The sequence below is a fragment of the Lutra lutra genome, chromosome 9 (assembly GCF_902655055.1).
Source record: "Lutra lutra chromosome 9, mLutLut1.2, whole genome shotgun sequence".
Lineage (NCBI taxonomy): Eukaryota > Metazoa > Chordata > Mammalia > Carnivora > Mustelidae > Lutra > Lutra lutra.
In genome coordinates, this window is record NC_062286.1 from 138,590,851 (window position 1) to 138,603,743 (window position 12,893).

Consider the following 12,893-nt stretch of genomic DNA (forward strand, 5'->3'; position numbering starts at 1 on the left):
GCCTACAAGATGCTGGAGTCTGCAGGATGGATTGTGCCGTCACATGCTGCCTGGCTGATATGGAAAGAAACCTGGCATCTGATCCTTCCTGAGCACCCCACCCTGCTCCCCGCCATTCTCAGCACAGCCAGGAGGATCATCTGATCATCCCTGCCCCCACACCACAGCTTAAAGCTCTGCAAAGGCTTCCAAATTTGTTTTGGATGAAATTCAAACTCAAGATGTGACTCTTAAGGGAACTCCTGATCTCACTCACCTTGCCAGCCCCACCCTCCTCCTGTTCCACGGCCTCCCTCTCCCCTCAAAGGAGCCCCACTGCTTCTCACCCTAGGCCTCTCTGCCCGTGGGTCCCACTGCCTGGATCACTCTGGTCCAGCGGACCCAGCCAGGCCTCGGGGTACCTGCTGGTCCCCGAGCTCTTGGTGGGGCATCCTTCTCTGCAGCTCCCTCCTCCAGGACGTGTCCATCCCCTAGTCACCATCCTAGGCCTGTTAATAAGGGACAGCCACCTCCAGCCTGGCCCAGACCCCGAGGGTGATCCATAGCTGGGCTTTCCCCAGGGGACCCCAACAGCTAGAGCCAACACAGAAGAGGTTTCCACTGCAAATTAAGGGATTCCGCAGGATTTTCGACAGGAGGCCTTGCAGAGCCTTCCGAGAAGCCTAAAAGCAGAGCAGATGCACCGGCCCGTGAAGAAGCCTTGCAGAGTCCCTGCACACCAGCTTCAGAGACACTGAAGCCATCTGGGGCCCGTGGGGTCAGGAAACCCTGTTCTAAAAACTCCACCAAGCATAAGCGACCAGTCCTTTCTTTGCCTTCAAAAAGGAAAATAAAGAGAAATGTAAAAACTGGCTATGTGAACCCAAATTAGCTGATGCTAATATAAGGTTAGTCTGGGAGTGGGGGCTTCTTGGCCACCATGCGCCCCTGAACATGCCCCTCTGGGCCAGCCTCAGGGCCCAGGAGCGGGCAGAGCTAAGGAACTCAGCTCCGAGTTCCCCACGTGGCCGGCAGCATGGTTCCCGCTGCGGACCCTGCCTGGCTTTGGAGCCCACCCCGAGCCCTGAGATGGCACAGGGTTGTGCGGCATAAACCACCCTGTAAAACATAGTGGCTCCGCTTCCTACGGCTGCGTTAACGAACGATCCCAGACGCGGCGGCTGGAAACAATGCCCGTTCATCACCTTCTAGCTCTGTGGTTCGGAGGTCCAACGCGGGCTCGAATCTAGGGGTCAGGGGGCGGTCTTCCTTCTGGAGGCTCAGGGAGACATCCACTTCCTTGTCTCTTCCGGCTTCTAAAAGCCACCCGCCTTCTCGTATGCCACACCCCGTCCCCACCTCCAAAGCAGGTGATGTCACACCTCTCCGTTCTCCTCTGGCCTCACAGCTCTCTGACCACGTGAGGCTGGATTCTCCCTCCAGAAGGACCCCCGTGATTCCAGTGGGATGCTGGGCCCGCCTGGCCATCCCGGCTTATCTCCCTATTCTACAGTCTGCTGATGGTAACCCGCATCCTACTGGCAGCCTTGGCCCCCTGTGCCTTGTAAGGTAAGGCATTCACCAGTCCCAAGGATTAAGACACGGGGAGCTGAGGGAGCACCCCTCAGACAGCCTCACAGCTGGCCCCGGTGAGGGGACGAGGCAGGAGTTTTCTTTCAGCCACAAGCTGGGCTCTTGGGATCTGGGTGGTCATTTCCACAGTCTGTGGGGAAAATGGTTTGGTGGTGAAGTTATCGGCATCGAGGTGCATCATTTCAGAGGCGGCGCTCCATGTGCTGGAGATCGTGGGGCAGGTCGGGATGTGGGCCTGCAGGCCACAGGCATCCCCAGTGCTGAAGAGGCCGGTGCAGGCCCACCCAGCTCCCAAACTCATCCCAGCAACCCCAGGCCACAGGATGCCAGCAACATCCTGGGGCCTGGTCAGCCTGGAGAGAAAAGGACCACGCGGCAGCCAAGCCCCGAGGATGGCAAAGGTAGGCCCAAGTGAGGCTCAGCAAATGCCTGGTAAATCATCAGAAGATACTTAAAAGGATCACTGGGGGCACCAGAGCGCATCCTGGCGAAGCCAAGCAGGCTCAAATCCCAGGGCTGCCTCTCACTTGCTTTGTGCACGTGGACAAGTTACTTAACCTCTCTGAGCCCCACGTCTGCCCCTGCTATCAGATGGGAGGCCATCCTCCTCAGAGCCTCAAGAACCACAGAACACCACGCACACCCTACAGCAAGTACCTATAAATGTCTCCGGCCCCGAAGTCACCCACTAGCCAGTACTTCCTCCTAGTCTTTGAATTGCTAGCTATGAAAATGCTACCTTTATTTTTAATTTGTTTTTACTTACAATAATGCATCATGGCAATGAACCGAAAAGTACCCCCTAAGATACACTGAAAGATCTAGTGCTCGTTTTTTTTACTTATAAAAACAAAACATTTCAAACAAACCTAAAAGTATCCCAAATAATACACAAAAAACTCACTACCACCCATTAGTCAAAGGAGCCATGAGTTTCAAGCATCTTTCGCTTTAAGAACTAAAATTGAAAACAGAGCAAACGCCCCCATTTTGATTCCTTTTCACTCACAAGTAGCGCCTCCCTGGGAAGGTGGTGTGGTGTCTTCCCGCTTCACGTTTCTAGAGCTTTCTTTCATTTATTTGTACCTGTCATTTTGACTACTCGGAAATTTACACGACTGGCATCGTTCTACTAATGCTTGGCTACGTGCCTTTCAAAATGAACTTACTACTTACACACAGTTAAGGTGGTGAGCTCCGCGCAGGATGGGATTTTGAGTCACAAGCCTACCGGGGTCCTACTGTGGGTTCCCGGGGTCCGTGCATTAACCCTCCTGCCTCCCAGGCATACCTGCCACGTTGGCCACCCGTAGGGCTTCCTGGTTCTTGGGCGTCTTGGAGCGGTTCTGGCTGCGCTGCTTGCCCCCCGTGGAGCGGGTACTGCGAAGGTGGACCTCCGTGGCCTTGAAGAAGGCCACCATGAAGGGCTGCTTGTTCTGCGGCCCGTGGCGCCCGATCAGGCCCGCCAGCTTGGGGTTGATGCTCTGCCCTAGATAGGAAGCAGGCAAATGCACAGAAGATCAATTTCAGAGGAGAAACAGTGCGCGGGGAGGGGCTGCGTGGGCGTCACGTCGCCCGCGCCTCTCGATCCACTCATGCACCTGCTATCAGTCCATCTAGCAAGTGCTTATTCAGCATTTACTCTATGCCAGGTTGCTCAGGGGCTTGGAACACAGCAGGGAAGCACACAGAGGGGTCCTCTGGGTGTGCATGCAGTGGGGCAGGGGGGCAGGCGGGCAGCACAGACCACAGTAGCCCCTGCTGATACGTGTGCACACAGTGTAGGAACCTGGCTGAGGTTTGCGGGCTCCGGCTAATGAAAGTGCCCCTTACATTTCATTGGCCAAAGCAGGTCATGTGATCCACCCAATTTCAAGAGGTGGGAGAACCCTGTTTGCCCAAGGAGGGTGGGAGCAGTTGCAAACAGGCCCAGTGATGACCACCTTAGGCATGGAGAGGCTGTTTGAGCAGAGGACTGGGTAACAGCGAGGGAGGGAGCCATGTGGGTCCTGGGGACAGGCATTCTGGGCAGAGTGTACTGCAAAGGTAAATGCTTGGACGTGGGAGTGAGGTGGGGTGTTCAAAAAACAGGGAAGAGACTGCCGCTGGGTTAGAGCACAGACTGGGGGTGAGGAGGGGCGAAGGAGGGATCAGTGGGATAAATCAGGGGGACTATCTGGAGCACAGATCATGTGGGGTCTTGCAGACAACAGCAAGCACTCTGCTTTTATTCCGTTTCCTGAGTTGAACAGTGCCCCCCCCATTCATGTCTACCTGGAAGCTCAGGGTATGACTTTATTTGTGAAAATAGCATCTCCGCAGACATAGATAAGGTCACACCGGACTCGAGGGTGGTGATGGCAGCTAACCCAATGACCGGTGTCCTTAGAGGAAGACCACGTGAAGACACAGAGACACCAACACACACATGCGTGTACACACACACACACACGTACACACACACACACACACTGAGGGAAAGCAGCCAACAAACACCAACACCAAAGAAGCCAGAAGAGGCAAGTAAGGACTCATTCCTCAAGCCTTTGGAAGGGGAACAGCCCTGGGACTTCCGGCCTCCAGACTGCGGGGACAAAACCCTAGTGCTTTAAGCCCCCCAGTTTGTGGACCAGGGGGCTGAGAAAGTGGCACGAAGTGGCAGCCACGGGGTGTTCAAGCTGAGCAGGGGGCACCCCGAGTTGTCTCTAACAGAGCACCTTGGGTGCCCCTGGGGGGCCAGTGGGAGGCTACTGGGCAGTCCAGGCAGAAGGATGGGGCTGGCCCCAGGCAGCGGGGAGCAGAGCTGGCCAGAGACAGTCAGATCCTCGGTGATTCATTTTTCAAATCGGTCTTTGGAATTTATGTTGAAGGTTTTGTTTTGAAATGATTACAGACTCACAGGAAGTTGCAGAAGAAAATGTACAGGGACATGCCCTGCACCGTTCCCAGTTCCAGCTCACAGTCCCATAACTAGAGCATATCCAAAGCCGAGAACCACAGAGCCTGGGTCTACTTGGAGAGAAACAACTGACAGCATTTGCCGAGGGACTAGACAGAGAGTGTGAGAAGGTGCAGAGTCATCCCTGACTTCCACGCTCTGGGCCCAAGCACCTGGAAGAAGGGAGGGGCCGTTTACAGAGGTGGGGAAACCGAGGCAGGGCTGGGGTGAGGTGGAGAGAATTGGCTGGGGAGGAGAGGATGGAAGACAGAACGCAGTGTGGTTCAGTGGCTGCTGTTTGCAATGTCCGCCTGTCACCGGAGGGAAACTGGCGGGTGGGCAGGACCAGCCCAGCATGTGTGTGGCCCCTGATCCAGCGGGGAGAGATGGATCCGGAACCAAACATGTTCCGGCCTGGTGCCAGACTTCCCGGATTCACGTGCTGCCTCTGCCATTCAACACACAGATGCTTCTCAGAACAGAGCTTTGCACGTCAGACACGCTCGAGAAACGCTGGCCCGGGGCGTGGGTCAGGGTGACACGGAGGAGCTCCTCTGGGGACAGGGTGTAGCTAGGCAGCGGACTGACGGCTGAGCCCAGACATCCAGTCTCCACCACGGAGAGGGCAGGGTTCACACCGGGTGCCCAGTTAGGGAGGATCTGGAACGAACTTGGGGAGGAAGAAGGAGGACACCCAGAGGATACAGGACCTGAGAGACAGAGAGAAGAAAGCAGATGGAACAAGGACCATGTCCTGTGTTCTGCTGCTGGGTGGGGTGGGGCTGGGAGAGGAGAACAGGCCAGCAGCGCAGGCCACCGCCCGATACGTACCGGATGTCATGCTGCAGGGTGATAAATATTCCAAAGGAAAATAAAGCAAGAGACAGGGCAAGGAAAGCTGATGTCACTCATGAGAGAACAGCCCAGAGGCCAAACAGCCTGCCCAAGGACACCCAGCTTGGAAGGGACCGAGCAGAGTCTGGACCCAGGCTGTGTACGAGGGACAGAAATACATAACCTCCAGCTAGGTTGGAGGGGTCAGAGGCCAATGAATGCAGTGATTCTGGGGGGTGCTGGGCCCATCGACATCTGGAATTAACTTCACCTGGAGCCCCCCAGACAGGCCCAAGTCAGGAAACCCAGCCTCCCGGGGCCCAGATCAGCACCAGAGGTTTTCTTTGGTGTTCTCAGAGCTCGTGTTTAAAAGAGCAAGCGTCCCCCACCCCCCACTGTTGTACCTTCACCCCCTGGAACGTTCGGCTCTCCTGCATTCTTTAGCAAGGGTTTCCTCGAGTTCATGCATTTATAATATGAATGATTCTATAAAAGAAACCATTAAAGTGGAGCCCCTAGGAATTGTATCTTGCCCTAGCCCCACCTGGAAGGCTTTTAGGGCAAAATAAAAATGCCTCGCCTGAAAACCTGATGCTGTTCCAGGTACAGTAAATCCGAGGGCTGCAAGCGGGCTGCGCAGCACCGAGGGAGGGTGTCCGGCCGGCTCTCACCGCGGTCAAGCACAGCCAGGCCCGGGGACCTGCAGCCTCAGGGAAGCAATCAGTAAACACGGGGAAAAGAAGGGACACTTCTGGAGGGTCCAAACTCGCATCTGCCACTGACTGCCCTGTGTGGGCCAAGAGAGGTAAAGTTGGATGCTGGGGCCTCAGTGGCCTCATCTGTAAAGTGGGGACGAGGCCATTTGTCTCACCCATGCCCCCTCTCTATGGTACCCAACCCAATTTTCATTTCAGACTTTGTATCTTAGCGGCCCTGCCCTGGCCAAAGGGGTGGGCCTGTGGTTTAACGAACAACTAATCTTCCAGCCACGGTGATTGGCTCAAGGATGGGCCTAGGACCCAATGCAGCCAATGAATGGAAGAGAGGTACCCTGGAAGTTTCTGGACAAGAAACTTCCCACTTAGCATCCAAAGGCAACATTCTCTCTCCCCAGAAAAAACAGGGAGGAGGAATGGATGGAGCCCCAGAAATGGCCACCAACTGGAGACCACGAGAGGATCACATTTTCAAATGGGGCTGATCTGGTGGAAGGAAGAGCAGAGAGACAGACACAGAATCTCCGGTGATGTTGCTGAACCACTGGATCAAACCAGTCCTGAAGTTCGCTTCTTGCCTCAACCACCAAGATGACTAAAACCCTGTGATTGTTTAGTCTAAGCCGCATACACGTGTGTCTACAAAAACAGGTGTGTGCAGTTCCTCATAACTGGGATGGTACGGTTACCGCTGTTTCACATAAACCTGGGTTTTATGCAATACACCGTGGACATCTTTCTCCATCAGCGAAACACCCCGACCTCGTCCCCTGTGGCCACAGAGGAGCCTCGCATCTGAAAATGCCTTTACCTCATCCTCTCCTACTGACAGACAATGAGGTTAATGTCCCAGGCTTAAAACAACCACCCCATTGTTGGCCCATTGTTCATTCAGCAACTACTAGTGAACACCTACTGTGTGCCCGGCTCTGGTGAGGTGTAGGCACAGCAGTGAGCCAGAGGAACCCCCAAGGGCCCCCGCCCCCCAGGGAGGAAGAGAAGCCCAGGGATGTGGAGTACGGTGGCCACGAAGAAACTAGGACTGGGTCCGGGGCAGGGAAAAGGGGGGACTGGTCAGGGAGAGAAGGCCTCTTAGCCACGGGGATTCTGGGGGAGGAATGTTCCCCATGGAAAGAACGGCCAATGCCAAGTCCAGGAGGCAGGAACACACGATGTGTGTTGGAAGAACAGGCAGTAGGGTCAGAAGGTCGGGGGGTGATAAGGCTGGGTCCCTGGGGGCCTTTGTGGGGGCTCTGGATCACAGTCTAGGTATTATGGCAGTCACAGAGGGTCTGGAGAGGGGATGTGGCCAGACTTCGGTGATGAGAGGCCCAATGAGGCTGGTGTGGGGGGAAGAGGATGGCCCAGAAATGAGCCCCCTCCCTCCAGGCTCTCCTCTAGACTCCCCGCTTTGGCAGCCTCTCTGGGTCCTGCCCACGTGCCCTGCAAGTCAGGGCAGGGTGGTCCCCTCCACCCACTGCCCCAGCACAGGTCAGGGCTCCAAGACAGGCCACAGCATGTTCACCAAACAGACAGCGGCAACACAGTGGCTGGTCCTGGGCCCCCAGCACTCAGGCCGTTGCGGGGCACTGGAGGAGGTGCACAGGTGTCCTAGGAGCATCCCTCCCCCAGAGTCCTGATAAGCAAAATTGTCTGCACACATTCACAAGTGTCCCCTGGGAGGCCACAGGTCCCAGGTGGCGAGCCAAGCTTGGCACACATCCTCCCTACGACAAGCTTCACTCCTGGACAGACACGCAAAGGTACGTCCTTGCCGTCAAGTTTTTAACTCAGAACTCCAGAGACAATGTGGCGTTTTACCCAGATAGTTAATGGACCAGGCACCTAAATAATTCATTCATCTTTTTTACACATACTCATGGTGCACAGGCAGGGGCCAGGCACTGCCCTGTACCCTGGAGGTTACACCCACAGCCTGGGGAAGGAAGCGTGGAGTCAGATAAGCTGTGACCACATCTGGGAGAGAAGAAATTTAAAGCATATACCAACATACGTGAGTATGTACGTGCATAGGGGTTTTGTTTTGTTTTGTTTTAATACCCCCCCAAAAAGGGCCAAGAAGGGTTTTACTGGAGGAGAGGACATGTGGGTTGTCTGGCAGGAGAATTCTGTTTCACTTTATGATATCACAGGGCATTGGCTTTACTTAGCATAAGCCAGGGCAAGCATCTGTTTTGATGGTGAGTTTCTAAATGTCCAGGGTGAGTGTCACGACTAGGGAGCCAGGCCACATACACCGGGCTGATGGCTGGAGGGAGAAGTAACTGATGGAGACAGGGAGGCATGAGAAACCAAATACTTGAACCATAAAGTCTGTGTCTTCAGGGAAGTTGGAAAAGATGTATAGTCTAGCTAAGAATTAATAAGTTAAAAAAAAAAAAACCCACCTGAAGATTTGCCAAGAGCAGGTTTGCCAGATTTTGCAAATTAAAATACAGGAAGCCTGGTTGAATCTAAATTTCAGAGAAATGAATAATGTTGGCAGTATATGGGACATACTTATGCTATGTAATAATTTATTATTTATCTGAAATTCAAAGTTAATGGGATGTCCTGCATTTTAATCTGCCCAGAGGCCCTCCTCAAGGGAGGAGAGGACGGTCTTCCCAAAGTAGCAGTAGATCTGATCCCCCTGTGCTGGCTTCACCCGTACACCATGGGCGAGACATCTGGTCTACCCGGTAGGCAGGTGCGTGGGCTCAGAGCAATGGCTCACTGCTTTCGTCTTCTTTGGTGGAATGCATGGCTTGACTCTTTGTGGGCTGCTTTACTTCTGTTTTTGTTTTGGGTTTCCTTTTTTTAAAATGTTAGTGCTTAAACGAACATCTTGTATACAGATGAGTGAGTCTTCCCAAACATACCGACTGATGTGGTCACCACCCTGATCAGGATGCAGAATGGCTCCTATGCGGCCTTTTATCTCGTACGTCGAAGCTGGAGATACCGCTGCTTCCTGGGGACACGGGTCAAGGTCTGGAGACATTTTGGAGCTTTATGGCTTGAGGGAGGTGCTTCTCCATCTTGTGAGTAGAGGTCAGAGACGGTGCTAAACATCGTATGGTGCTCAGGAGGGCGCCCCCCACGGAGAAGGAGTGGCCCCTGATGTCAACATGCTGATGGAGAGGAACTCCATTTTCTAGACCTGCTCTTGCTCCAAGACCCTTCCCAGGCTCCCACACAGCTCCTCCTAGGATGGGCACTGCAGGCTGCTCAGAGATGGTCTCCTCCCTAAAAAGGCAGGCAGAAGGAAAGAAGATCCTCTAGCCTGCCTGCTTCCTTCTTCCATGCTTGGGGACATGGAGGCCGCCGTCTCGCCAAATGTGATGTGGTGAGTCTCAGGACACAGCGTGGAGCCAGGAGGGAGATCTTGACTACTGTTGATTCTGTAGCCCAGGGCTTGGCCAACTACAGCCCGCGGGCCAAATCCAGCCTGCCGCCTGTTTTTGCAAATAAAGTTTTATTGGAACACCTCCTTGCACATTGGTGCACATATTTACCGCCCACATTCATGCTCTAATGCCACAGTTGAGGAGCTGTGACAGAGTCTATCTGGCTCACAAAGCCTAAAACTTAATTCACTATGTGGTACTTTATGGGAAAAGTTTACTGACCTCTGCTCTAACCAACCCTGGATCCGCACCCTTCCGGACTTGTAAAGGAAACCATAACTGCCCGAGATAAGGCACTTTTGTTGTCTATCATTTGCCGGTGGAAGCATTCCCGACAGAGTTGGTTCTCTCCATTGCTGGCTCACAATAAAGACGAGGAACAAACATTACCAAGTGTTTGCTCTGTGCCAGGCACTGTGCTGGGGCCGTTCCACATGCTGCTGCTCAGGCAGGCCCCCCGATCCCACATTTACAGAGGGGGAAGCTGTGTGGAAGCTGTGAACTTGACCACCACACCATCGCCGAGTCCAGGTGGATAGACACACAGGAAGGAAAAGATTGCTCGGACATGAACGTGGACAACCTACAGAGCCTCAGACAGCAGGAAGGATTCCCCAAGGCATGAGGAGGAAGGTCTTCCAAGGGGGGAGCCGGGTTGGTGGTGGTGTGGGGGCAGGACTCTGGGCCTGGAGGACAGGGACGAGCCAGCGTGCGTCAGGCCACTGCTGGCGGGTCCTGTGGAGGCAGGAGCAGAATCAGCGCGCCCAGCCCCGGGGAAGCTCCCCAGGAAGCGGCATGGAGCCCAAATGGGGCCTCTTGGGAGAAGAGAGAGCACAGCCCCATCACAGAGGAAGCGACATCTTGGTTTTGTGATTTCTTTGTTTTCCAGGCCCAGAGGCCGTGTGGAGGCCCCCTGGTGGAGGCCCGCAGCAGCAGAATGCCCCTTGCGGATCGGGATCCTGCAAAACATGTTAACTCCAGCCGCTTGTCTCCGTGGACCAAGGCCCAAGTGACGGGTGAGAATGTCTGTATCGCTTGTGACATCCGCCGGGCCCCAGTAACCCCATGTTGTCCCAGCCACGGCTGCGCACCCAACCCGGGAAGGACCCATCCCAGCCTCTGGGTCATCAAGGCCTCCTCCTGTCTCTCACTCGGCTTCTGCACAAACAGGATGTGAAGCAATCGCAGGGCGAAGGCACCTCCGAGCCAGCGGCGCTGAGGGCGGGACTGCTCGCCAACCTCGGCTTTATGCGGCTTAGCCTCTGCGGCTGTCGTGGGCACGTGGCTCACCTCCCGCTCCCGGCCCGGCCGCCGGGGCCGAACGCTGGGACAGCAGACGCCCTCAATCCTTTAAATGCCTTGCAATCCCATTCAATCCCCTCGGGGAGGATGGAGAAGAGAGGCCCGTGCTCTGGCGCCCGAGGAGAGAAGCCCGAGGCTCCCTTTACGCACAGATGTCCAGAACACAAGGAAGGAGACACGGGGCAGGTGGCGGGAGAAGGGGCCCTCCATGTCCGAGAGCAGCAGCTGGAGGAAAGGTGGGCAGGAGGGACCGCCAGACTGTCTTCTCGGATTGGAGAGTTGGGCTTTTCGGCGCTGCCCTCCCGAGCCTCCGAGTGATTTCTTCTCTGGGCGAGAGAGAGAGGGAGGACGTTATAACCTAGAACAAGAGGCTGAAGTCCTTGTCTTGGGAGCAAATGTCCAGGTGTTTCCACATCTGCAAGGACAGAAGTGCGTGCAGTTCAAAGCAGTGTCTTCCTCTCCCTGTGGCTTTGGGACGGAAGATGGCAGTGGAAAAACCATAGATAAACCCTCCTGAGGATCCCAGAACTTGTCTTCACGCCTCCTCCCTGATCTTTAGCGTACGGTCTCGTCACTCTCCACCTTCCAATGAGATTGTGGGCAACGTGATGGCAAAATCCCTCAGGCCGTAGCCCAGGGCCTACAACAATCCCAGGCTCATCAGATGTTTGTTGAGTGAAGAAATGTGTTTCCAGTGCGGGCGGAGAGGCTCTCGACTACAGGAAGCAGGTTCTAACACCCAGGTGCTGGGGCAGGGAGAGGCCGGCATCGCTCCCCAGCCTGGGACGCCGGACCCAGGGCTGTCCTGTCCACAGGCACAGGGCCCAGGCCTGGGTACTTTTAGGAGCCCGTGAAAATGTTTTAATGTCTCTTAAAGTCAGAAGACACATAAACTTTTGAGGGTTACAGAAATTGTTTTCATTTTTAATCCAACCAGGATTCTATTCATCTTTATACTGTCGTGGTCATGAAACATCATTTTTACTATTTTTCTTTTTAATAGAGGGAGGAGGCCACAAAAGTTACATGCAGCGCTGGCCACTTCTGTTGGTTGCAGGAGCGGGAAGCCCACTGTCCTTTGGGTTCTTTCTCGAGCCCTTTCCTTCCCCAGCAGGAAGCAGGACACTATAGGGTCCCGAGCTGTCTGTCTCCAGGGATCAGCCATGTACCCGGCAGGCATTCATGGGGTATGCTCTCCCCAAGCCTGGTTCCCGTGGACCACATTTCCTGGGAGGCGTCCCAGCAAAGAGCGAGGCTGGGGGGCTAGAGTCAGAACCAGCGCGAAGCCCAGGTCTGCCCGAGGAACTGGGCAACTTCAGGCAAGTGGACCCCCCTTCTCGGCCTCGGTTTCCTCGTCTGCTAATGTGTCGATGCTCACAGCCACACTCCCTGGGTGGGTCACCGTGATCACGAAGCTTGTCGACGGCAACCATGATGATGACAGGAGCGTGCGGGAGGGAGCATGGTCAGGGTGCCGGGCCCAGGGCTCAGCATTTCACAGGAATTCACTCTTCTGCCTGATCATTATTGCGCCCATGGAACAGAAGAAGGGACGAGGCATGGAGAGGCTGCACCAGCTGCCCAACATGACACGAGGCTGTCCGAGGAGCAGGGCTGGGCCGCCGGCTCCGGGGTCCATGTGGGAGCTGCTGGCCATTCCCTGGTCTGCACAGGAGCCCCGAGCCGGCAGCCAGGCCTGCAGCGAGGGGTCAGCCCTCACCGGCACCACGGGGACAGCCCCCTTGTCAGTTGGCTAGCTCTCTCTAGCTCTGGGGGAGCCAGAAAGCATCAGCACCCCTCCATCCATGCCTCCTCTCCTCTCCCACTCACTCGTCCCTGGAGCAGGGGCACCCCCTGTGTGGCTCGGGGCCGGCTGCCTTTCCTCCTGTCTTCTGTACAAAGGGAAAGAGAGTAGATGCCAGCCCTCCTTCCCACAGCATCCTGTCCCCGGATGAGACACTACTCCCCCGTTGGCTCCCAATGAGCCACAGGTGCCTGGAGCGTTTATGGGCTTCTCCCCTGCACAAGCACGCTCTTCACCGCTCCCCAGAGTTACTAACAGGAAAGCACAGCTGTTGGGAGAGGGAACAGACGTACACATCCTGGGTGGTCTCAGGAGGG

The 12,893-nt window shown here is 55.3% G+C and overlaps 1 protein-coding gene across 1 annotated transcript in view; it reads right to left on the minus strand.

Annotated features, from left to right (window-relative positions):
* The window catches only part of BMP7 (bone morphogenetic protein 7), an 87,320-nt gene that overhangs the window by 10,934 nt on the left and 63,493 nt on the right, over positions 1-12,893 (minus strand). Inside the window, exon 4 of the mRNA XM_047745765.1 lies at positions 2,864-3,061. Coding sequence (XP_047601721.1) covers positions 2,864-3,061 — 198 coding nt within the window. The remainder of the gene's footprint in view (positions 1-2,863; positions 3,062-12,893) is intronic.